General features: G+C 43.7%; 1 protein-coding gene across 1 annotated transcript; it reads left to right on the top strand.

Annotated features, from left to right (window-relative positions):
* Positions 1-708: 708 nt before the first annotated feature.
* ppp2r5d (protein phosphatase 2, regulatory subunit B', delta) lies at positions 709-27,010 on the top strand. Its single transcript, XM_030747886.1, has 17 exons — positions 709-838; positions 4,613-4,693; positions 9,628-9,805; positions 10,117-10,316; positions 10,417-10,527; positions 13,169-13,261; positions 13,350-13,480; positions 18,641-18,700; positions 18,775-18,883; positions 18,969-19,022; positions 20,471-20,641; positions 21,815-21,942; positions 23,929-24,030; positions 24,114-24,186; positions 24,351-24,398; positions 24,502-24,612; positions 25,262-27,010. Exons 1-17 carry the CDS (start codon positions 812-814, stop codon positions 25,397-25,399), a joined length of 1,815 nt encoding a protein of 604 aa, XP_030603746.1. The 5' UTR covers positions 709-811; the 3' UTR covers positions 25,400-27,010.

Raw genomic sequence — 27,010 nt, 5'->3', positions numbered from 1 at the left:
AGAAACTGTAAACACATTAGTGCATCCATCCATCTACCCATCCATACAGCCATTGTTCGTCCATCCCTCCATCCAGTCATACATCATCTCTCCATTCATCCATCATCTGCCCATCATCCACCCATCCATCCATCATCCATTATCTTCTGCTTATGGTGGCGGCAAGAGGCCAAGCAGGTACTCCAGATACTTTCCTCAGCCACACTTTCAGTTCTTCAGGGGTATCTGAGGTGTTCCCAGACAAAATGAGTGGGTTCTGGATCTCCACTGGGTTCTCCTCTTAGTTGGGTATGTTGTTGCAACAAATTCAAACTGAGCAGTCAGATCTGTTTGTTTCATTATTTTGGATGATCTGATTTTGTAAACGAGTCCATGGTGTAACTTTGGGCCGCAGCTGCAGGGCACCATCTCGATGCACTTATAAAATGTTCCTGACGCTCGGTCAGTACCTGGAATGGAGGCAGCTACTGATTCGGTGACAGGTGAGGGACTGAGGTGGCTCTGGCCGGTTCTTCGGCTCGCTCCGGTCCCGCAGGGCTCGGTATCATCAGGTTGAAGGTGTTTTGTTGCTGGGGAAGACTCCGGTCCTTCCTCACCTCCCTGCAGCCTCACCCACGCCGTCAAACTCAAAGTCAGCCAATCAGTAAAAATGACTCCACGCGTCACTAGGCAGACGTCCAGGCCGGCAGCCAATCGGATTGGGCGATTCGGGAAAGGGCGCAGGGAGCTGAGACAGACCGAGTGACAGCGTCCGAGTCCCGGGGAGGAAGATCAGGGAATCTCCGTGGAAAAGCCCTGCAACGCGGTCAAGATGCCGAACAAAACCAAGAAGGAAAAGGTAAGATGGCTGCTTCAGTGCTGCACCGGGAATCTTTTCCCGCTGGAATCCAGAGTAGTGTCTGTTTTTCCTGCTGCTGGACACTTCAGACGTTTAATTTTACCGAGCTAACAGCTAGCAGCGAGCTAGCTGTTAGCTCGGGCCCAGCTAGCGGCTGTCCGTAGAGTGCCTGCTCGGTGTCCTCCGCGGACACGCTTCATTTCACCCGGAGCACGCACCGGCCGCGCTCTCTGTTCGAACGGACACTCAGCGGGGAGCTGGCATTTGTGCTGAGCCGTCCACTCGTACCGGAGCTCCGCGAGGACGCGCTGGTTGTGGCTGAATTATTGATGCAGGGCTCGGCTGCAGGAGAAGGTCTGAGCGGCTAACAGCCGTTAGCCATTAACTGGAGTTGCCCGGTGAGCGGGGATGTTCCGCTGGATGCCCGGCTCACAGGCACTACGGCACGTTCTGACGCACCGCACACATTCGGAACGACACCGGATTAAAGCGATCAGTTTATACATCCTCAGCGGAGTACTGATCAATCAGTGATCGGAAATATCAGATCCTTTTCTGATCAGTTATAATCGAACTTTTTCCGGTTCTTCTGTTGATTATTTTATCGATCAATGTATTATTTGTTCACTCTGTGAACTTGAGCTGATCAGGCCAAGGAAAGTAAAAAAAAAAAAAAAAAAAACCTCAGTCGGAGTCATTGATTATTTATATAACAGCTTCACTCACCTGTTACTGATTTTAATAAACAGAAACTGTTTTTATTCAGTCTATTTTTTATGATTTCAAACTGAACATAATAAAAAACAGCTGGATGATTAAAGTCACGTTTGTGCAGTGCAAACAGCTCACATGAATCCCACAACGCCAAAATAATCATACAAATAATAAAAATGATTAACATAAACACGAGGGACAAAATAACAAACAAAAAAATGAACAAAATAACAAACACAGCAAATAATGTTTGAAACATGATGAACATTTAATGCATAAAAATATAAAATCAGTCAAATTTATTCTGGATAAAAAATTTTAAAATTATTGAAATACAACAAAAGCATTTTGAAAAACAAGATGAAAATGAAAGTTAAAAAATTGGATAAACATTAAATAACAAAGAAACAAGTTTCAGAATGAGATGAAAAAAAAATGCTACTCCAAAATAAAAACAAAGATTAAAGATTAGAAAATGTGAAATTAACATAAAACAAAATGAAAACAAAAAAAAAAATTCAACAATATTAAAAAATAATAAAACTAAGAGAAGCTCATTGTTTAAGAGAGAGATAAAACTCTAAATTCGCTGGCCAAAAATAAAATATAAAAGAATTAGAAACATATAAGAAATACATTAAAAAAATAATACAGAAAATACATGAAAGTTAATAAAAATAAAAGCAGACTTTTTAAAGAATAAAATTACGGAACAATAAATGGAAAATTTTAGAATAATAAAGATGATGATAATAATAATAATAATAATAAAGCATTAAAAAATAGTTTCATGGTGAGCAGAGATCAGCTGCTTTTATGCTGAAAGGGTTGGGCTGCTGATTTCCTCTCTTTAGGTTTTATCCTGTCCGCTGTTTAAAGAAACACCTGAAGACGTGGAACAAACACCACGCTGTTGGTGAAATCGTCTGTAGAATAAGTGGCAGCAGTGGTGCTGCTGGACAGCCTCCATGAGAAGCTTCATGGATGTTCTGGAGGGATCCTTGGGGTGTGACACTGCAGCATGTTTACCTGAATCTCTGTGAGGCTGCAGGTGAGAGGGTTCACCTGTGGAAACACATCTGAGAGAGCAGAGTCTCCATGACGTCATCTCAGAATTCTGTTTTTTCATTGGCCGATTTGAGCCTCAGCTTCCTGGTGCTTGGGTTCGTTTGGAGGAGAATTGCAGGTCGACTTCGATCGTCTCGACCTCGAGCTCCTCATCCGTGTGTAGTTTGAGCCCCTGAGTGTTAACGGACTCACCGGAGACCCGTTATAGGGAAAAGATGTTCAGAAACCATAGGGAGGTTTCAGTGATTCTGATTGGCCAGCATTTCTTTGGCATGAGAGTCACATGACTACTCTCTGGTTGAATCATCTTTTAATGTGGACTGAAGCTCGTTCAGGGGACAGTATTCATTATTTTTAATTTCCTGCCTGAGTGTGCCACGCACTCAGTCTTTCTCAGTCAGTGTGGTTGTTTGTAGCTGTGCAGCTTTTGTTGGGAACAGCTCGTCACAAAGTTCCTGAAGTCTTTCATCAGCAGAAGAAACGAGTCAAACAGTTTTCGAGACTCCGACTCTCAGAGGGTTCAGAGCATCACCAGGGTTGAGGGTTCACGTCTGACTTAGTTTAGCTATGGCTTTGTAGCTCTGATTAAAGATACAATGATGGACCTGCTGATACCGAGTAGGGATGTGCGCGATTACTCGACTGGACGACTACTCGTTGCTGTTGTTACTAGTTGGTACCAGACGTACCAGTCGGTTAGCCTAATTAAGGTTTCAGTAAACCCAGTGCTGGTAAATGTTTTTCTTAAATGTTATGCAGCCATCTGCCACTAGATGGAGCTGCAGCCCTTACATCGTTACAGAAAAATGCCATAACTTAAGCGCACCTTTAATGAAACACTGTTCCTTCCCTGCATTTTCGGTTTGTACAAAGAAGCAAAAAAACTAGCGGGACCAATGTGTTTGCGCCTTAAAAACACTGAGAGTAGGACCCAGGAGGGGAAAAACTGCCTGCGTTTTATGTTTCTGTCGGCCGACACCGCATGTAAAACACCGGGACACGTCCGAAAGGTAATTAACACGCGCAATGCACCTGCACAGGTAATAAACGCATCAACAACATCGGCCACTTATGTCGTAGCAGCTGAAGTCTGAATCAGGGGTAAGCTGGAGGAGGAGGCTGGGGGTGAGGGAGGGCTGGGGTCCACTGATGCCGCCCCAGATAGGAGGAAGAAAATGGATGGATGTTCATATTGTTTTGATGCGTGTCATGAATTGTTGTGCAACGAGTATCATTGATAATGGGCCGCACAGTGTGCCATACTTTTAAGTCACATTTGTTTTTCGGATGTTATTTTCTCATTTAAAGTGTGATTCATCATAGAAGAACACGATTAATGGTTTCAAATGCCTTTGTTTAGACAACCTTTGACATTGTCCATTAAACATGCATAAAATTGAATTTGATATCTGAGTGTTTCTTAGGTTTAGACTAGTTGGTTAGTCTAACTTTTTTCCTTGTTTAGTCGACTATGAAATTAGTCACCAGAAACATCCCCAATCCTGAGTATTGATCTGGTACCAGAGTTCAGTCATAATCTGTAGCCCTCACTGTGAGGAAAGACTGGAGTCGTTCTTTATTTGGAGGAAACATCAGGCTCCAAAATAAAACCTAAAAACATCCAGAGAGCTCCTGTGTGGGTCTCATGAAGATCAGCCCCAATCAGCTGACGGGTTACATCATCGTGCCCCTCGCAGGAGCAAAAGAAAGAAACAAGAACCTCTTTTGTAATAACTGAAATGTGCAGAAATAATATTTTAGTAAATAAAAACAGAAAAAAGTCAGACTGGGTTCAAGGTATGATGCTTCCTCCTCTTCCTCGTTTCATGTCAGCTGATTTTCCTCATCCTCGGCTCTAATGTGAGTTATTGTTCCTCACAGTGAGAAGAAAATAAAAACAAAGATAAGCTGTTAGCCAGTTTGAAGTCTGAACAGCTGATTTCTGTTTGGATGAAACTCTTCTTGTGTTTTTCTCTCTCTGTGTGCAAACAGGAAAACACCAAATCAGCCAAAACCAGCACAAAGAACAGCAGCAGCGGCGGGAAGGATGCAGCCCCAGAGAACTCAGATGAGGTGAGCGCCACTTTGGTCATATGACCAAGGACGGCACATGGGCATCCATCAGTGAGGAGCTGATCCAAGGCTGGTTACACTATAAAAACGCTGGTGGTCCAGCTGGGTATCTGTGTAATAATTCATGAGTAGACTTATATTTTGGTCTAAAACTGCAGAATAGAGAGTAACTAAATGTATTCGAGTACACCCTGAGGCCCCCTGCAGGCTGCAGGTAGCTGCTGGAAATGGAGCTGCTGACAGATTAAAGCAGCTTCAGTCTCAGCTTCAGCTTGTTCCTCATCAGGTCAGTAGAATCAGAGCAGTCGGTGGAGAGAAAACCAGCTGAAATTATGTTTCAGGTGCTTTGTTAAAGGACTCTGATGATTTGGTCTGTCACATGTTTAGTTGGCCTCCTTTAGCAGTAACGGTACTTGTAATAAATGTAGCCTGTAGCTTTGGAGGCCGGGCTTACTGAATTGGAGACTCAGCTCTGCGCTAGGGCTGCAATGATTAGTCGACATTGTCGACAATAATCGACAATAAAAATAGCTGATGATGAATTTAATTGTCGATAATAGTCGTTTTTTTTTAATTAGTGATGCTTTTTTTTTTTTTTTTTTTTTTTTTAATGGAGTGAGACGTCTTCCTATCCGCCTATCTCTGGCGAGCTTCACACGTGTGCAATCCGGTTAAGTGATGATGTAGAATTCAATTTACGGGTCCAAACTGTCACATGATTAATATGCCGCAATGCCCTGGTTCGACCTGATCCTACTAGAAAAAAACACACTCAGCTGTGATTTTACCGATGCTGCAGCTGATAAGGTATGTTACAATCATCTTTAATAGTGAACAGTCATTGGTTATTTAGGAGCATTTGGACCTGGAAGTGACGTCGTACTTAAAGACCGGATATTCAGGCATGTTTAGTCATGGCAGCTGCTGGTGAAACTGTGCCAACTTTGTTTTACAGGGAAGAAAAAGTACTATATGTTTTTTTATGGTTGGAAAAATGACCTGACCAAAAATGGACTGTTAAATTTATATCAGCAGCAAACGTGATTAAAATTTTTGAATGAAGTAGCCATCTTCTGAGGGTTTACCACCACATTTTAAATAACCTTATGCTAAATGTAAAAGCCGATCGCTAAATAAGTGCCATTTTATAATTATGTGATTCATAATCCGATTAATCGACTAATCGTTTCAATAGTCGATGACTAATCAACTATCAGAATAGTCATTAGTTGCAGCCCTACTCCACACCCTGGAAAATCCTACATCTAGCCAGGCCCCTGTAGCGGGTGCGGACCATGGTAGCTTAGCCGCCGTTAGCCCCCCCCCAGCAGATCCCGAGCAGCAGGGAAAACAGGCCGGCTGGGTGACTGTGAGGAGGAAGCGTAGTCCTAAGCAGAAGCCCCGGGTACACCACCAACCTGTTCACGTCTCTAACCGTTTTTCTCCACTCGGCGACACACCCGCCGAGGAACAAACTCTGGTTATTGGCGACTCTGTTTTGAGAAACGTGAAGCTAGAGACATCGGCGACCATAGTCAGATGTCGTCCAGGGGCCAGAGCAGGCGACATTCATGGAAATTTGAAACTGCTGGCTAAGGCTAATCGTAGATTTGGTAAGATCGTTATTCACGTCGGCAGTAATGACACCCGGTTACGCCAATCGAAGGTCACTAAAATTAATATTGACTCGGTGTGTAACTTTGCAAAAACAATGTCAGACTCTGTAGTTTTCTCTGGGCCCCTCCCCAATCAGACCAGGAGCGACATGTTTAGCCGCATGTTCTCCTTGAATCGCTGGCTGTCTGAGTGGTGTCCAAAAAACGACGTGGGCTTCATAGATAATTGGCAAAGTTTCTGGGTACACAGCTGTGGGGAATAAGTTTTATTAATTCAATTCAATTCAATTTTATTTATATAGCGCCAAATCACAACAAACTGTCGCCTCAAGGCGCTTTGTGTTGTGGGTAAAGACCCTACAATAATACAGAGAAAACCCAACAGTCAAAACGACCCCCTATGAGCAGCACTTGGTGACAGTGGAAAGGAAAAACTCCCTTTAACAGGAAGAAACCTCCAGCAGAACCAGGCTCAGGGTGGGGGGGTCATCTGCCGCGACCGGTTGGGCTGAGGGGAGAGAAAGACATGCTGTGGAAGAGAGCCAGAGATTAATATCAATTAATGATTAAATGCAGAGTGGAGTATAAACAAAGTAAATAAGGTGAATGAGAAACAGTGCATTATGTGAACCCCCCAGCAGACTAGGCCTATAGCAGCATAACTAAGGGATGGTTCAGGGTCACCTGATCCAGCCCTAACTATAAGCTTGATCATAAAGGAAACTTTTAAGCCTAATCTTAAAAATAGAGAGGGTGTCTGTCTCCCGAATCCAAGCTGGAAGCTGGTTCCACAGAAGAGGCGCCTGAAAGCTGAAGGCTCTGCCTCCCATTCTACTCTTAAGTATCCTAGGAACCACAAGTAAGGCAGCAGTCAGAGAGAGAAGTGCTCTGTTGGGGTGATATGGTACTATGAGGTCTTTGAGATAAGATGGTGCCTGATTATTCAAGACCTTGTAGGTGAGGAGAAGAATTTTAAATTCTATTCTAGATTTAACAGGGAGCCAATGAAGAGAAGCCAATATGGGAGAAATCTGCTCTCTCTTTCTAGTCCCTGTCAGTACTCTAGCTGCAGCATTTTGGATCAGCTGAAGGCTTTTCAGGGAGCTTTTAGGACAGCCTGATAATAATGAATTACAATAATCCAGCCTAGAAGTAATAAATGCATGAATGAGCTTTTCAGCATCACTCTGAGAAAGGATGTTTCTAATTTTAGAAATATTGCGCAAATGCAAAAAAGCGGTCCTACATATTTGTTTAATATGTGCATTGAAGGACATATCCTGGTCAAAAATGACTCCAAGATTTCTCACAGTGTTACTGGAGGCCAAAGTAATGCCATCCAGAGTAAGTATCTGGTTAGACACCATGTTTCTAAGATTTGTGGGGCCGAGAACAAGAATTTCAGTTTTATCTGAATTTAGAAGCAGGAAATTAGAGGTCATCCAGGCCTTAATATCTTTAAGACATTCCTGCAGTTTAATTAATTGATGTGTGTCATCTAGCAGATAACCCGAAAGCTGGAGAGGGAATGGCGTCTCACTAAATTAGAAGATGCTCATTTAGCCTGGAAAAAGAGTTTGTTGCTCTATAAAAAAGCCCTCCGTAAAGCTAGGACATCTTACTATTCATCATTAATTGAAGAAAATAAAAACAACCCCAGGTTTGTTTTCAGCACTGTAGCCAGGCTGACAAAGAGTCAGAGCTCTGTAGAGCCGAGTATTCCTTTCACTTTAACTAGCAGTGACTTCATGGATTTCTTTACAAATAACATTTTAGAAATCAGAGAAAAAATTATTCATAACCATCTCAAAGATTATTCTTCATGTTCGGCTGCTTTCAGCACTGCTGGTATTTGTTTAGACTCTTTGGCTCCAGTTGATCTTTCAGAGTTAACTTCAATAGTTACTTCCTCCAAACCAGCAACATGTTTATTAGATCCCATTCCTACTAGACTGTTCAAAGAAGTCTTTCCAATTATTGATGCTTCAATCTTAAAAATGATCAATCAGTCTTTATTAGTTGGCTATGTACCACAGGCCTTCAAGGTGGCTGTAATTAAACCTCTGCTTAAAAAGCCATCACTGACCCAGCTGTCTTAGCTAATTATAGGCCAATCTCCAACCTTCCTTTTCTCTCAAAGATTCTTGAAAGAGTAGTTGTAAAACAGCTAACTGATCATCTGCAGAGGAACGGTTTATTTGAAGAGTTTCAGTCAGGTTTCAGAATTCATCACAGTACAGAAACAGCATTAGTGAAGGTTACAAATGATCTTCTTAGAGCCTCTGACAGTGGACTCATCTCTGTTCTTGTCCTGTTGGACCTCAGTGCAGCTTTGATACTGTTGACCATAACATTTTATTACAGAGATTAGAGCTTGCTATAGGTATTAAAGGTACTGCACTGCAGTGGTTTGAATCATATTTATCTCATAGACTCCAATTTGTTCATGTAAATGGGGAGTCTTCTTCACACACTAAGGTTAATTATGGAGTTCCACAGGGTTCTGTGCTAGGACCAATTTTATTTACATTATACATGCTTTCCTTAGGCAGTATTATTAGAAAGCATTGCATCAATTTTCATTGTTATGCAGATGATACTCAGCTTTACCTATCAATGAAGCCAGATGACACACATCAATTAGTTAAACTGCAGGAATGTCTTAAAGACATTAAGGCCTGGATGACCTCTAATTTCCTGCTTCTAAATTCAGATAAAACTGAAATTCTTGTTTTCGGCCCCACAAATCTTAGAAACATGGTGTCTAACCAGATACTTACTCTGGATGGCATTACTTTGGCCTCCAGTAACACTGTGAGAAATCTTGGAGTCATTTTTGACCAGGATATGTCCTTCAATGCACATATTAAACAAATATGTAGGACCGCTTTTTGGCATTTGCGCAATATTTCTAAAATTAGAAACATCCTTTCTCAGAGTGATGCTGAAAAGCTCATTCATGCATTTATTACTTCTAGGGTGGACTATTGTAATTCATTATTATCAGGCTGTCCTAAAAGCTCCCTGAAAAAAACTTTTTACTCCACTGCATGCAACCTGAAAATAACTCGTATTGATGGGCGATCAATATGACAACACAGAGTTCCAGAACTGGCTGTCCCATAGATTCAAATCATATCTTGATCAGCTTTGTTGATTTTTTTCTTTAACATCGACAACATGAACATTTTAGGCTGATGATTAAATCTCTGCACACTGTTTCCTCTAAAACCTCTTATAACGTGTGTGTGTGTGTGTGTGTGTGTGTGTGTGTGTGTGTGTGTGTGTGTGTGTGTGTGTGTGTGTGTGTGTCTTCAGTCCCAGCAGCAGCAGAGCGGCAGTAAGCGTCCCAGTAACAGCACGCCTCCTCCTACTCAGCTCAACAAGATCAAATACTCTGGAGGTCCTCAGCTGGTGAAGAAGGAGCGCCGACAGAGCTCATCCCGCTTTAGCCTGACCAAAAACAGAGAGCTGCAGAAGCTGCCTGCCCTCAAAGGTGACACAAACACATCCTGAACCAGAATTGAACCCAATGCTAAACCTGGTCATGTGACTCAACCCTGCTGCCCCCCAACTGCTGCAGGAGGTTTAATTCAAGCATTTCTCAAAGATTCGAATAGACTGGTGATTGGCTGAGTCTGTCTTTTTTTCTACTTCAGTGGTCCAGTGAATTTGTAAAGCACCTACATGGTAACAGATACATATTGTCCATTGCTGGTTGTGGTTGGTTGGGCCTTCATCACTCTGAGATCACTGATGATGTCACTGCCGTTGTTCTCTTTTTGTTTGTGACCCCTCCCCACTCAGACTCACCCCCGATGGAGCGCGAGGAGCTGTTTGTCCAGAAGCTGCGTCAGTGCTGCGTGCTCTTCGACTTTGTCAGTGACCCGCTCAGCGACCTCAAATACAAGGAGGTGAAGAGGGCGGGGCTTAACGAGATGGTGGAGTACATCACGCACAACAGCGAAGTGGTGACTGAGTCCATTTACCCCGAGGCCGTCATCATGGTGAGGACCTCGCACTCAGATGTTTATCTCAAACCACAGAAGTAGTTCTGCTTGTCACACTCCCAATTAAAATGTTACATTTTTATTTTACTGCATTCAGTTTTCAGTCAACGTGTTCCGGACTCTACCTCCATCCTCCAACCCGACTGGAGCTGAGTTTGACCCCGAGGAGGACGAGCCAACATTGGAGGCGGCTTGGCCTCACCTGCAGGTACTTCCTGTCTGGTAAACATGAAACTGCATCACAGGATCCAGTGGTGTTTCTGAGCTAATGACAAAACAGTAAAACCATCAGCAGACAGAAATATAAGTAGAGCCAAGCATCACATGGGCCCCACAGAAAAAGAGAAAATAGCCAAACAGACAAAAGTCCACAGATGTCCATATAAGGGGTTATAATAGTTTTGGATTTTACATTATAGCTCAGTTTTAGTTAGTTTCAGTATTAGTTTTAGTATTTTTGTACTTAATCAGGTACAAGATTTTAGGTGCAAAAGTGAAACTTGGCAAAAGATACCCTTTAACCCTTTAACAGTCCTGGATTCTTTTGGCAAATTCTTTTGGGCCCGGATCCGGCCCTAGAATTGTTAAAGGTTTAAAGAAATATATTCAACAACCAACTGTTCACAGACAGCAGCACTACATGCTAAATGTGTGTAATATTAGGGACACACATGAACATCAACAGGGAGAAACAAAGAAAAATATGAACTCCAAAACTCAATAAACTCTACAATAAACTCCACAATAAAGTTCAGCATCAGTGCAGCAGATTAACAGCACCTACATGTGGTGTGTGACAAAAACTCTTTGAAGGAGTCAAAGGTCAAATCCAGCTGCATCCTGATGTTCTCACCACATGAAGCTGCTTCAGTTTTGGAGCCAGCTTGGTTAGATGCTCTAATTAGCCTTCAGGGTCTTTGTGGCCTCTGTACAACCTACGGAAACGTGTGACCTCATGTCCGCATGTATGCTTGTGTAGCTGGATTGTGTGTGTTAGTTACCTTGTAGTCGTGTGCTGGTGTTTTATATGCGGTGCTGGCTGGGACTTTTTTTTGGTCCTCGCAGGAGCTCACAGCTCTTCCTTTTGGTGCTCTTTTTTGTATCCTTTATATTTCTTATTTGTTAGTTTTTGTGCATTTGTTATGTTTTTTCTCCAATCTCATTGTACATCCTGTATAATGACAATAAAGGCGTTCTATTCTATTCCGATAGTTTCAGCAGTCTCCCTTCAGGAATTTGCTGACATTTGTGAGTCCTTATATTGATGCTTTGATTATTATTCCTGATTGTTATTATCTAACTGATAAAGTAGCCAGAAATGCACGAGGACTGAACAGGTTAATCACAACGTTAATCACACGTTTCTGCAGAGGTGACCATCAGGTGACCTTGTAGGATCAGAGCGGTTTCCTTCTCAGCTGGACGTTGATGTTGGTGTTTTTTCCTGAGAAGTGTTCCTCACATTTTTCATCATCCACAACAAAACACTCGCTTCTATCTGAGCTGTCGTAGTCAAAGAAACTCCATATGGGACTCTGCTGCTGTCTCTGCAGACCGCTGACACTAGATTATGGACCAGTGCGGCGAGCATGGCGTTCCCAGCTTAAACTCGGAGAGTGGAAAAAATGATTTCATATCAATCCACAAGGCTTTTTAAAAAAAAAAGACAAACAACAAAAATTAAAGTCAGTTTATCATAATTTCAGTTAGTCTCAGTTTTTCAATTTCAGTTTTCGTTATTTTTTTCGTTTTCATTAACCATAATAACCCTGGTCCGTATGAGCTCGGTGAAAGTCATCCCGCTTCCTTTCTGAACAGCACTCTGATTTCTAAAGGGGCATCCACACAGGAAGCAGCAACATGGCAGCCTGACCATAAAAAAAGAGCAGTGACATCAGCAGTGGCCGAAAAACCCACTTCAAAACTAAGGACCTGCATCTGAACCGAAGACCAATGAGAGTGCATGATATATACCAGTTTACATACGAGCAGGTGGAAGGTGCGGTAGCAGCCAGCCATCAGCAGTGAGTGAATTACTTCCTGTGAGGACGCCCCTTTAATGTTCAGGGTGGCTCTCGGGTCTGCTTCTGATTGGATGAGTTCTCGAGAGTTTTGGTAGAGTCAGAAAAAAATTACAGGCAGTTTGTTGCACTTAGAAAAGAAGCAAAAGATTTAATATGTTTTCTGTATTGATATAAAAGGTCTGAAAGGTAGATTATGATGTGTTCAGTCTAAATGTGACGTGAACTTTTGCCTCGTGTTACTGCGTGAATTTTCACCTCTACCAGCCAACAGGACACAGAGGAGTGCACCATGAGCTTTGATTGTTTCACTCATTTCTTCTTTTTTCCCGTCAGCCTTCTTGGATGGTCTGTTAGTCCAATGAAGCCACAGCAGCCATATTATTGGTCTGATAATTGCATTAAAAATGCTCCAACAGCACAAACACGGTCCAGAGGTCCAGTTCAGGGACTCCAGTTAGCTGAGGGGAAGCCTAGCAGACAGCTAGCAGCTACAGCCGCCTGTGTCACATCCACCTGTCAGTCAGACAGGCCACACCCCTAATAATGCAAAGTTTAAGCCAGTTTAAACAGCTGTAATGAAGGGGAAATTATCAAAGCAGCTTCTGTCCGGCTGTAAACATGTTTGTCTGCTGGATGTCCTGATTCTGCATCAGAGCTGCAGGTATAATTTGAGTTTCAGCTGTTAGAACCTGACCCTTTGTATCTCCAGAACCCAACGTGTGTGTGTGTGTGTGTGTGTGTGTGTGTGTGTGTGTGTGTGTGTGTGTGTGTGTGTGTGTGTGTGTGTGTGTGTGTGTGTGTGTGTGTGTTTTTGTGTGTTCACAGCTCGTGTATGAGTTCTTCCTTCGCTTCCTGGAGTCTCCAGACTTCCAGCCAAACATCGCTAAAAAATACATCGACCAAAAGTTTGTACTGTCGGTAAGAAGTCAGCTGTTAGTGTTGATGACAGAGTTCAGGTGTGACAGGTGTGACCTGTGGACCTCTGACTCTTTCATTTGTGCTGAAGCTGCTGGAGCTGTTTGACAGTGAGGATCCCCGAGAGAGAGACTTCCTGAAGACCATCCTCCATCGGATCTATGGCAAGTTCCTCGGCCTCCGTGCCTACATCCGCCGCCAGATCAACAACATCTTCTACAGGTTAGATCACCAAAAACCACAGACTCAAAGAACCACAGCCGTGTTTAGCAGCGAGTGTAGGACCAGACCACCAACCCTGATTATTAACATGGTTTGTGCTGCTTTTTTATGTTTTAACACAGTTTTGAGCCAAAGGAAAATCAATAACTGTATTCCTGGTTTGATAATTGGGGCATCGTTTAGTTTGTGTGTCTGAATGTCTGACACATACACAGTCGTGGCAGGAACATTTCTGTTGGCCAGCTGGAGGACCCAGCTCCCGATGGGATTCGCCACCAGCCTCACACCATCTGTGTGATGGGGCCTCAATCAGAAGGACTTGGGCTCCCGGTCATCACCGGGCAAAGTGATTTTCTGTACGCATCATTTCCCACGGCCACCTGTCGAACGGGGATTCAGCACTGGGCTCTCTGGGTTTGCTGCTACTAGAGGAATCCTTGTTACTTTCTTTTCCTCCACTTAGTAGTATGCTTAAATTCAATCAGCTGAAGGCTTTTCAGGGAGCTTTTAGGACAGCCTGATAATAATGAATTACAATAATCCAGCCTAGAAGTAATAAATGCATGAATGAGCTTTTCAGCATCACTGAGAAAGGATGTTTCTAATTTTCGAAATATTTTGCGCAAATGCAATAAAGCGGTCCTACATATTTGTTTAATATGTGCATTGAAGGACATATCCTGGTCAAAAATGACTCCAAGATTTCTCACAGTGTTACTGGAGGCCAAAGTAATGCCATCCAGAGTAAGTATCTGGTTAGACACCATGTTTCTAAGATTTGTGGGGCCGAGAACAAGAACTTCAGTTTTATCTGAATTTAGAAGCAGGAAATTAGAAGTCATCCAGGCCTTAATGTCTTTAAGACATTCCTGCAGTTTAATTAATTGATGTGTGTCATCTGGCTTCATTGATAGGTAAAGCTGAGTATCATCTGCATAACAATGAAAATTGATGCAGTGCTTTCTAATAATACTGCCTAAGGAAAGCATGTATAATGTAAATAAAATTGGTCCTAGCACAGAACCCTGTGGAACTCCATAATTAACCTTAGTGTGTGAAGAAGACTCCCCATTTACATGAACAAATTGGAGTCTATGAGATAAATATGATTCAAACCACTGCAGTGCAGTACCTTTAATACCTATAGCAAGCTCTAATCTCTGTAATAAAATGTTATGGTCAACAGTATCAAAAGCTGCACTGAGGTCCAACAGGACAAGAACAGAGATGAGTCCACTGTCAGAGGCTCTAAGAAGATCATTTGTAACCTTCACTAATGCTGTTTCTGTACTGTGATGAATTCTGAAACCTGACTGAAACTCTTCAAATAAACCGTTCCTCTGCAGATGATCAGTTAGCTGTTTTACAACTACTCTTTCAAGGATCTTTGAGAGAAAAGGAAGGTTGGAGATTGGCCTATAATTAGCTAGGACAGCTGGGTCAAGTAATGGCTTTTTAAGTAGAGGTTTAATTACAGCCACCTTGAAGGTCTGTGGTACATAGCCAACTAATAAAGACTGATTGATCATTTTTAAGATTGAAGCATCAATAATTGGAAAGACTTCTTTGAACAGTCTAGTAGGAATGGGATCTAACAAACATGTTGCTGGTTTGGAGGAAGTAACTATTGAAGTTAACTCTGAAAGATCAACTGGAGCCAAAGAGTCTAAACAAATACCAGCAGTGCTGAAAGCAGCCGAACATGAAGAATAATCTTTGAGATGGTTATGAATAATTTTTTCTCTGATTTCTAAAATGTTATTTGTAAAGAAATCCATGAAGTCACTACTAGTTAAAGTGAAAGGAATACTCGGCTCTACAGAGCTCTGACTCTTTGTCAGCCTGGCTACAGTGCTGAAAAGAAACCTGGGGTTGTTCTTATTTTCTTCAATTAATGATACCATACCATACCATCTTTATTTATAAAGCACTTTAAAACAACCACAGCTGACACAAAGTGCTGTACATTAAAACACAAATAAATAACAATTTAATAACTCTTTCAGGTTAAAAAAAAAAAAAAAAACAGTTTAAAACTAGATCCCGCTGGAGTTAAAAGCCAAGGAAAAAAGATGGGTTTTAAGACGAACTTTAAAAGTGGACAGTGAAGGGGCCGCTCTAACCTGCAAAGGCAAGTCATTCCATAACTTAGGACCAACAACAGAGAAAGCCCTGTCCCCTCTGAGCTTCCTTCTTGGTCTTGGTACCTCCAAGAGCAGCTGGTCTGCTGACCTGAGAGACCGGCAAGGTATGTAGGGGTGAAGAAGCTCAGAGAGGTAAGGCGGGGCAAGATTGTGCAAAGATTTAAAAACAAACATAAGAATCTTAAAATGAATCCTAAAATGTACAGGCAACCAGTGAAGTGAGGCCAGGACAGAGGTCATGTGCTCTCTCTTTTGAGTTCCCATCAAAAGTCGTGCAGCAGCATTTTGAACCAGCTGCAGACGTGAGAGTAGCGACTGACTGACTCCAAAATAAAGTGAATTACAGTAATCCAGTCGAGATAAAATAAAGCATGGATCACTGTTTCAAAATGCTGCCTAGATAGAAATGCTTTTACTGATACCAATTGCTTCAAATGATAAAAACTGGACTTAACCACAGCTCTGATTTGGCTGTCCAATTTAAAATCACTGTCCACCTTAAAACCAAGATCAGTAATAATGGGTTTAAAATATACCTCCAAGGGTCCCAGGTCAACAGAGGAGGACTCACAGGAGCCACTGGGTCCAAACACCATTACCTCTGTTTTCTTTTCATTAAAATTTAAAAAGTTCAAGGCCAACCAAGCTTTAATATCACCTAGACATGCCAGGAGATGTTTTATGGAATGGATATCCTTCTTCTTCAAGGGCAAATAAATTTGACAATCGTCAGCATAACAATGAAATGAGATTCCATGTTTTCTGAGGATAGAACCCAGAGGCAGTAAATACAGTGAGAAAAGCAGTGGGCCCAGAATTGAGCCCTGCGGTACACCACATGGCAGAGAAGCAGCAGATGATTCAGCATCAAGAATGCTCACAGAAAAAGTTCTCTCTGCCAGGTAAGAACTGAACCATTTAAGAACAGTGCCACCAATGCCTACTAAGTGGTGTAAACGAGATATTAAAATGCTGTGATCTACTGTATCAAAGGCAGCAGTTAGGTCAAGTAAAACCAGAACAACATGGTTCCCAGAATCACATGCAAGAAGGATGTCGTTAAAAACCCTTAATAAAGCAGATTCTGTGCTATGAAGGGTTTTAAAACCTGACTGAAAAACCTCCAGGGTGCTATTCTCATCTAAAAACTGTTTCAGCTGACAGTACACAATTTTTTCTAAAACCTTAGAAAGAAAAGGCAGCTTGGAAATAGGCCGATAATTAGCCAGCACAGCAGGATCAAGACCAGGTTTCTTAAGCAGTGGCTGGACTACTGCATGTTTAAAAATAGCAGGGACCACACCTGAGGACAGACTGCTATTTATAATGGTAAGAACAGGCTGCCCTATACTAGATAAAATTTCTTTAAAAAATCGTGGAGGGACAGGATCATGGGGGGAACCTGATGGCTTAATATGGCCGACCACATCCTCTAAAAGTGAGAGAGTCACAGACTCAAACTGAGTGAAAACAGCAGAGCAAGGGACTGAAACAGAGGGGTCAGAACCAGGAGCTGTGAATAGTAAGATGTCCTAGCTTTACGGAGGGCTTTTTTATAGATCAACAAACTCTTTTTCCAGGCTAAATGAGCATCTTCTAATTTAGTGAGACGCCATTCCCTCTCCAGCTTTCGGGTTATCTGCTTTAAGCTGTGCGTTTGTGAATTATACCACGGAGTCAGGCACTTCTGATTTGAAGCTTTCCTTTTCAGAGGAGCCACAGTATCCAAAGTTATACGCAGTGAGGATGTAAAACTATTGACGAGATAATCGACCTCACTGGGAGCAGAGTTTAGGTAGCTGCTCTGCACTGTGTTGGCACTGAAGAGCATAACAATGAAGGAATTAGATCCTTAAACTTAGTTACAGCACTTTCAGAAAGACTTCTACTGTAATAAAACTTATTCCCCACTGCTGTGTAATCCATTAAAGTAAATGTAAATGTTACTAAGAAATGATCAGACAGGAGGGGGCTTTCAGGGAATACTGTTAAGTCTTCAGTTTCTATGCCATATGTCAGGACAAGATCCAGAGTATGATTAAAGTGGTGGGTGGGCTCCTTTACATTTTGAGAGAAGCCAATTGAATCTAACAATAGATTAAATGCAGTGTTGAGGCTGTCATTCTCAGCATCTACATGGATGTTGAAATCACCCACTATAATGATTTTATCTGAACTGAGCACTAAATCAGATAAAAAGTCTGAGAAATCAGACAGAAACTCTGAGTAAGGACCAGGTGGACGATAGATAATAACAAATAAAACAGGTTTTTGATTTTCCCAATTAGGATGGACAAGACTAAGAGTCAGGCTTTCAAAAGAATGAAAACTTTGTCTGGGTCTGTGATTAATTAATAAGCTGGAATTGAAGATTGCAGCTAATCCTCCTCCTCGACCTGTGCTTCGAGCATTCTGACAGTTACTGTGACTCGGGGGTGTTGATTCATTTAAACTAACATATTCATCCTGCTGTAACCAGGTTTCTGTAAGGCAGAATAAATCAATACGTTGATCAATTATTAAATCATTTACTAATAGGGACTTGGAAGAGAGAGACCTAATGTTTAATAATCCACATTTAATTGTTTTATTTTTTGGTGCAGTTGATGAAGCTGTATTATTTATTGTTTTTGAATTTTTATGCTTAAATAGCTTTTTGCTGATTTTAGCTTTGGTTTTTGGTGGTCTGGGAGCAGCACCGACTCTATGGGGATGGGGTTTTGGGGGGATGGCAGGAGGAGAGAAGCTGCAGAGAGGCGTGTAAGACTGCAACTCTGCTTCCTGGTCTCAACCCTGGGTAGTCAGGTTTTAGGAGGGTTAATAAGTTTGGCCAGATTTCTAGAAATGAGAGCTGCTCCATCCAAAGTGGGATGGATGCCGTCTCTCCTAACAAGACCAAGTTTTCCCCAGAAAGTTTTCAGTGGGTTGTCTCGTCTGATCTGAGGTCATAAGGTTCCTGTGGTCCTGAAGGACCTGATGGAGTCTGATCACTCAGGACACTGTGCCCTGTCTGCAGGTTCATCTATGAGACAGAACATCACAACGGCATCGCTGAGCTGCTGGAGATCCTGGGCAGGTAACACCCTCTCTCACACACACACACACTGTAACCTCTGACCTCGGTGACCCCCTCCTTTCTGTGTGTCTCAGCATCATCAATGGCTTCGCACTGCCTCTCAAAGAAGAACACAAGATGTTCCTGATCCGGGTTCTGCTGCCACTGCATAAAGTCAAGTCTCTGAGCGTGTACCACCCACAGGTCAGAGGTCACCCTGTCCGTCAGTTTGTCTGTAGTGTCTGTGTGTCTGTGCTGACTGTGGGCCTGTCTGTCTGTCTGTCCTCAGCTGGCCTACTGTGTGGTCCAGTTCCTGGAGAAGGACAGCAGTCTGACCGAGCCTGTGAGTACCACGCTGCAGAGCCTGTTTCCATGACAACGCTGGGTTTCCGCAGTAACACGCACTCATTAACAGAAACACGTACCGGATCCTCCCCGAGCTCCGAGTCAGAGGTGAAGCAGGTGGAGCAGATTTATCCTAGCTGAGACACGGAAGAGTGAACTGATAAAACAGTCATTAAAAACAAAAAGTAACAACAGGAGAGCAAAATATGATTAAAAATGTGCATATAATAAAGAACGAGACATTCAGTAATCACAATGATGAGAAGCACAAGTTAAAACTAATAAATTAATTTTAGAGCAGCAACGTTGATGAAACCTATGAATGAAACAAGCACAACTTCACTGAAATATCATTTTGTGCAGAAAGCAGACGATTGAATCTTAGTTTTAACCTCAGATCTGATTTTGTTTGGAGAGGACAGAAGCAGCTCCAGCTGCGCTCTGATCCACGTGAGCTGAGGGCTCGAGCATCATCACAGAGGTTTTGATGTCACAGTTGCTTAACCCTCTAACACCGGGTGACCGCCGCTGAAGCACCCGTTACCCGCCCTTACTTGCTGTGAACAGCTGGTCAACACGGAGCGTATCACCGATGAGACGTCAGATCAAAGTACTTTGAATTACCGTAATTACGCGACCGTTTGTCCTATCGGCAGAGGTGGGAAGTAAAAGTACAAAGACTTCGTTACTGTACTTAAGTAGATTTTTAAGTATTAATGTTTCTGACTACTTTTTACTTTTACTCCCTACATTTTTACACAAATATCTGTACTTTCTACTTCTTACATTTTCAAACAGACTCGTTACTTTAGGTTTAACGTCTGAGGGAAGTTTTTATTTCCGGTCACTGCGCCTTCAAACATCCAACGATCTGAGCCTAAACAGAGGGTCAGGGTTAGGGTTAACCCTGACCCTAACCCCATAACACATACGAGACAATCATACTGGAGTATCCTCCTTTTCCTATCATAAAAATTCAAACGGTTTCTGACAGCTGAGAAATTGTGCTTCACACCCAGCATAGGGTTATTACAATAATTTTTGCTGACGTACGGGAACGGCAGCACTTTTGAAGCACGTTCTGTCGCTGGAGACAGGTTCAGTATTAAAGGGTTAAAAACCAGCGTTAAAGCCACCTTAATGACCGGAGCACGGCTGATAGAGGGTCTGATTTCTTCTTTATAATTCAAACTCAGGTTATTGCTCCTGTGAGCAGGTGGTCAGCGGCATCCAGCCGTCTCCTCACCTTTACAGCAGGTGTGTGGTTCTGGACAGTGGGGTTTCTGTCCTGAGATTAAAAATGTATTCATCAGTGAATAAATCAGAGCTCGTCATCTGAACCTGAATCATCTTGTTTGTTTGGAGGCCACAGTTTCGATTGTTGTAACCAAACATTTGCTATTTGGACCACAGGAGTAGTAACGCGATAACCTTTGACCCCTGCAGGTGATCATGGGTTTGCTGAAGTTCTGGCCAAAGACTCACAGTCCGAAGGAGGTGATGTTCCTGAACGAGCTGGAGGAGATTCTGGACGTCATTGAGCCATCCGAGTTCGTCAAAGTCCAGGAGCCGCTCTTCAGACAGCTCGCCAAGTGTGTCTCCAGCCCGCACTTCCAGGTACCAGAACCAGGACCGGGACAAGAACCAGAACTTCTGTTACCTGTTTTCCATGCGCTGGTTCCATGTCTGGGCCTTCTGACAGGGTTTCCTACTTAAAGTCAGCATAGTTTCTGTGGGAAGGAAATCATGATGGACAGAAGCTGTAGACACCATCAGCCAATCACTGGTGGACTTCTTTCTGTAGCCCCGCCCACAGACATTGAGAGTGATTTCAGCTTTAGGTCCAGTGATGCTGTGTTGGTTCCAGTCTTATTTTGGTCGGCGTGGTGGTTAGCGCTGTCACGTCACACCAGGAAGTCTGGCCTGAACACCAGCTGGTTCTTCCTGTGGATTCCTCCCACAGTCCACAGTCATGCATGTTTGGTTAGTCAGCGATGCTACACTGACGTGAGTGAGATAACATGTAGAGTAAAGCTCTGTGTATATGGTGCTTGCAGTTTAAAGCACTGTGAGTGGTCAGGAGGACTAGAAAAGCTTTCACTTCCTGCTGGGTCTGGATTGGGCCTCGGGGCACTCTGAGAACAGTCAGAGCCAATGAACGCTCAGAATGGTCTCAGTGCTGCTGCTGATTTCTCAGCTGACATTAAAGCTTCCTGTCCCACAGCCTGATGAAGGATCAGAGTGAGATTGATGTGACTGACTGAACAGGTGTGAACAGGTGTTCTCAGCAGCAGGTTAGAATCACGTTTATACATTTCCTGCATCGCCGCACATTCAGTGACCATGAGACACTTTGAGCTGCTGCTGTGCAGCTTCTCAGTCATTCAAGCCATGGTAGGCAGCTGGACTCTAGTCTCATCCAAGAGGCTTCTTCAGTGCTGGAATAACTGTGGGGGGGTCACAGGTAGTAACGCCTGCATGGAGAGTCTATCACTCTGAGAACATGCTGGAAGTAAACAAGGTGCTTCCAGCTGATTTAAACTGACTCTGAGCATCACCTGCTGCTGACCAGGTGAGGTGCTCAGCATCAGTTACCATGGTGGTTTAGCCAGGTTTTTCTTGTGTCCTATTAAAGTAAAAACATGACATCACAGCAGGACAGTTACTCTGATAGGTCAGATGATCCTGACCTGAGCTCAGAGATACTGCAGCTTAGTTTCACCCACAATCACGTGGTAATATGTATATGTGTGTTTCTGTGTGTGTGTGTGTGTGTGCGCGTGTGTGTAGGTGGCAGAGAGAGCGCTGTATTATTGGAACAATGAATACATCATGAGCCTGATCAGCGACAATGCTGCCAAGATCCTCCCCATCATGTTCCCCGCCCTCTACAAGAACTCCAAGAGCCACTGGAACAAGTAACACACACACACACACACACAGATCGACTCTGCCTACATCAGTGGTCTCAAACTCACGGCCCACAGTTTGGCCCTTTAAGTTACTTTTTTGACACTTCGCTTTCCCCTCCAATTAAGAGGAGTTAGCGAAATGTCAAACTTAAAGGGCCGGAAGCGGCCCGTGGGCCGGGAGTTTGAGACCGCTGACCTACATCCTCCCAAGCCAATCAGCTGTGTCCTCACAAAGACAGGGGCAGCGAGTGTGTGTGGTGTAACGGGTCTGCCAGTGGGTGCAGATCAGTGGGTGGAAAGTCCGATACTAATCAATACAGGAGCGAGCGAGAGAGAGAGCGAGCCAATGAAAGCTCAGATTTAGGGGTCAGTGTGAAGACGTGAGCGCAGGAAGCTGCTCTCAGCTCGTTTCCCTGATGAGATGATGGTTTCCTGTCCTGATGTCCCGCAGGGTCAAAGTGACACCGCACCATGTGTGTGTGTGTGAAGTATTCACCATCCTCATCGTTTTCTCACGCGGGCATAAAAATTCCACCATGAAATCTGTGAATGCAGAGTCTGTACATTAACGATGGAGGGAAAATAAAACCTGACCGACCATCTGTGGGTGGGTTTTATTTTCCTCTTTTTATTGGACTAGATTTCAGCGTATTCACTCTTTAAGTGCAATAAATGCAGCGTGTTTACAGAGTCGGTGGGTGTTCAATAATCCTGATTTCAGTATTGACCAAAATAATCGAGCAGGCCGAGATCCGATCCAGATTCTGGATTTGCAGGACACTTGAATTAAACATGGAAACTCCATTCAACGCATGTCTTTAGCCATATCTCAGCTGAGCAATCGGGATATGATCCGGATACGTCGGTATCAGTGGCGGATGCTGGTCTTTCAATGAGGGGAAGCTCAATTTCGGCCTACATCATAAAATGTGTCAGTTTATTTATACAGCAGCACCCGCTGGACAGAAACTGTGATAGAAGTCAGAAAGAGTGACAGAAGTCAGTCTCCAAACACAAGCAGCTACAAAAAACCACCAGAAATAGAAGCTCGATTTGTCGCTAGTCGTTTTTAACAAAGAAAATGACGCTAAGAGGATTAGGAAAGTCTCCGGTTCAACTCAGAACAGAATGAAAATTTAAAATGCTCCCACGGATGTTTACACCAAAAGATCGCTGATTCGCTCATTTCGCTGTCAATCAAAAAGGGATTCAGCCTCAGACAGATCATCCAATCATCATGCAGAAGCTGAGCGTCCGGGCCGGCCAAGGCCAGCCCACTGCCCCATAGACCCCCAGAGACGCTGAGCGTCCGATGGGCGGGACAAAGCCCAGCATTTATCCAATGACTCGTCTCGTTTCGCTGCACTCTTTGCTTCGCTATTGAACTCTGTAGACGCTCAGCGTCCACACTGTTTAAAGCACTGTGAAGCTGCGGGAACGAGTGAGAGGAAAGCCGCGTCGTTAGCAGTGATAAGAAGCTGATTCTGAACAAAAGCTGAGCGCGTTGTAGCGCATATTTAGTCAGTGACATGTACACACAACAGTATATGTTTGATCACTTATTTTTTGACATTTTAGGGGAAGCTGAGCTTCCCTTCCAGTCTTAGAGCAATCTGGTCGGTATATGACACAACTCTTGACTCTCCATCCATCGGATCACTCGGACCGTTATCAGTCTGTCACGTATGTTGACGTTATCAGAGAGGAAGCTTTTAGAGAACATGAATGTCACCGTAAAGTTATCGTACTTCAGCTTTTTAAACGTTGCAAAATGATGGAGAGTGGCACGTTTGTGACACCAACAGCGTTCAAATCAGCTAAAACTTCTGCCGGGGGCGGGGCTTGTTTTGTTCCTGGTTGTTCTCATGGTGAGTTTTTCGGGTCGTGGAGGCTGGGAGTCTCTGAGGTTTAAGGGGACAGTGTTTGCAGTCTTGACCTTACTGTGCTGAAGCTGTGCTGCAGTCTGATCCTCCTCCTCCTCCTCCTCCTCAGGACGATCCACGGTCTGATCTACAACGCCCTGAAGCTCTTCATGGAGATGAACCAGAAGCTGTTTGATGATTGCACGCAGCAGTACAAGGCTGAGAAACAGAAGTACGTCTTTGTGCTTCACCTTCACCCTGTAACACCCTCCCTGCTCCTCTTCCTCACTGTGTGTGTGTGTGTGTGTCCTGCAGGGAGAAGTACAAGCTGAAGGAGAGAGAGGAGATCTGGCACAAGATCGAGGAGCTGGCTCGACAGAATCCTCAGGTAGAGCACTCACTTCCTGCTTCAGTGAAACTGGAGTCCAGGGAATGACGGTTCGATCGATCGGCAGATTAATCAGCACTGCTTGACTCTGTGTCCGTGTCTCCAGGTCACCGGGGCTCCTCCCTCTTTCTTCATTAATGCTGTGTGTCTTTGTTTACTTTCAGAGCAGTAAGCTCCACCCCCTGCGCCCAGGACTCCACCCACAGGAAGAGGTCAGCTCCCAATCAGTGGCTAGTGTGTGTGTGTATGTGTGTGAGAATCCACAAGGCTCATGGCGCCCTGTAACATTTTTTGTGTGTGTGTGTGTGTGTGTAGTACATGGTGTACAGCAACAGCAGTGTCGCCGTGTACTCGATGGAAACAGAGACTCCGACAGCCGAAGACATCCAGCTGCTGAAGAAGACCGTGGAGAGCGAGGCCTCACAGGTAACACACACACACACACACACACACACACACACACACACACAGACACACACACACACACACACACACAGACACAGACTACCTTGACTGAGTTTCTGAAGGGTCCTCAGAGACTGAGCGAGTGCGTTCATGTCGGCACAGCAGAAATCTTTTAAATATCGTTCGTGAGATTTCGCTGCGTTCGAGGCGTTTGTCTGATTTCCTGTTTCAGACGGTTTGATGTGACGACGACACGGCGAACAGTTTGAGATTAAAGTCATAAATCTCTGAGAAACTGACATTAGATTGTTATTGATAATAATGATTACATTAAATATTTGATAATTAAAAATAAATTTGAAACTTTAACTTCAGAAAATTAAATCTTGTAATTTTCACTCATGAATCTGTAAAAACAAATAAATGTGAGATTTTTCCCTCAGACTGAATCTCTGAGTTTCTTACTTTTAAAAGAAAAACATTTAAATTCCTGAGAATATTTTTATTGGTAAAGACAGAAACACTTTCTTCCTTTCAGAGAAAATTAAAATGCACTTTAATTTCAGAGTTTTAACCTGTGGAAACTGTTTATACCTGTAACTAGTTTGATGTCATTTCGAAGACTTTTCTTAATTCTTTCGGATAAACTGATGCCGTTGTTTCTGTTCAGGGTCTGAAGGATCTGAAGAAGGATAAGGTCCTGATGAGGAGGAAGTCGGAGCTGCCGCAGGACGTCTACACCATCAAAGCTCTGGAGGCCCACAAGCGGGCTGAGGAGTACCTTACAGCCAATCAGGAGGCTCTCTGACCGGGAAGACGGCCCCTCCTGAGCCTGACTCCGCCCCCCTCGCATCCGTCTCCCTGGGGAGGAAGTTAACGCTGTCCTGGAGAACCTGGTCCCAGGTCAGACGAGGACGGAGCTGATGCTGTGTTCACCAAAAATTTTTTAAAAGAACCTCAGCTCTGCCCCCTGGTGGCCGATCACACGTAGGACACTGTAGAAGCTCCGTCTGTCCACGTGCTGTTTAAAGTGTGTCAGCGGTCCTCCGTGATTGGACATCAGCTTCATGTTGCACTAACACCCTCACACCTCCACCTGCGCTTTAACTCCTGCTGCTGCTTGTTCTGAACCCACCACGAACTCACGTCAGACACCTGAATGCATCTCCAGCAGCTTGTCCCTCTGCAGGAAGCGGCGCCACGTGACCTGCAGCTGCCTTCTCTGCGTCTGCTTCACGCGCCACACGGTTACGGAGACGGTTCGTCTCTCCGGCGGTCTCAGCATTTCATCCGTCTGAAACCTGCAACTCCCAAAATCTCTCCTCAGAAATAAAAACAAAACTTCAGTCAATAAACTCAGCATTTCAGAATAAAGGGATCAGCTGTATCGGCTTCACATTTCAAAATAAAAGCATTAACCCTGATAGAGGCAGAGCGTTTCTGTGGAAGCAGACGCAGAGTGGGCGGGGCTTGGTGGTCCCAGTGGAAGTGGCTGCAGCCTATCACCTCTGTCCTGTTGCAGCGCTGATGCGTTCACTGACTCACTTAGTTCTCCAACAGCAGCTTCACTCCGCAGCCCCACCCCCACAGGCTGGCAGCTGATTGGCTAGTCTGTACGTGCGGCGGACTCACGCAGACTGATGATGATGATGATGATGATAATGTGGAAGACGCAGTGAATGTAGACGTCCAATCAGAAAACCCCGCCCCCCACTTTATTTTTTATGGCTTCGTCTGCATGGAAGCCTTGACCGTTAACCAATGAGAGGAGCCGTGTGTACGAGGAAGCGTTTCGTCTGCTGGAAAACAGAACTGAATGTGTGAGGTGGCAGCAGCTCGCTGGGTCAAAGGTCAAAGGCTGAGAAGCTTCTGATGTCACCGGGTTGATTACTAATCAGTTACTGATTCAGAGAAACTTGTTGGTGCCGTTAAAGCACCACAGAAGAAGACAGAAGGTCACACAGAACAGTTAACATGAGGAAGGTCATGGCCTCATCCAAAAACTAGTTTTCATTTAGATTTTATTTTTTCTATTTTGCCTGTTCTTCTGTTTGAATTTCGCTTTTTGACTTCATTTTTTCATCCTTTGTTCTCCAAATGTTAAAAATTCCTCTGTTTTCATTTTGATGTTCAGAATAAAAACAGATTTCCTCATGTATGGCGAAGGATTTCAAAGGATGTGATTGGCTCGTACGCTTGGATGCCATGGAAACTGCAGTTTCCTGTTTGGCGTCGCTGGTGTGAAATCAGTTGTACTAATTTAGCTTCTCAGGTGATTTCTGAGTGTTTTTCAGTTTATCTGTATCAGGGGTCCTCACATCCAGGCCTCGAGGGCCGAAGTCCTGCAGGTTTTAGATGTGTCCCTGATCCAACACACCTGAATCAAATGGCTGAATTACCTCCTCAGTAGGGGCAGCAC

The sequence above is a fragment of the Archocentrus centrarchus genome, chromosome 15 (assembly GCF_007364275.1).
Source record: "Archocentrus centrarchus isolate MPI-CPG fArcCen1 chromosome 15, fArcCen1, whole genome shotgun sequence".
Lineage (NCBI taxonomy): Eukaryota > Metazoa > Chordata > Actinopteri > Cichliformes > Cichlidae > Archocentrus > Archocentrus centrarchus.
The sequence above is the reverse complement of the archived record's forward strand: the minus strand, read 5'-3'. Positions and strand labels throughout refer to the sequence as shown.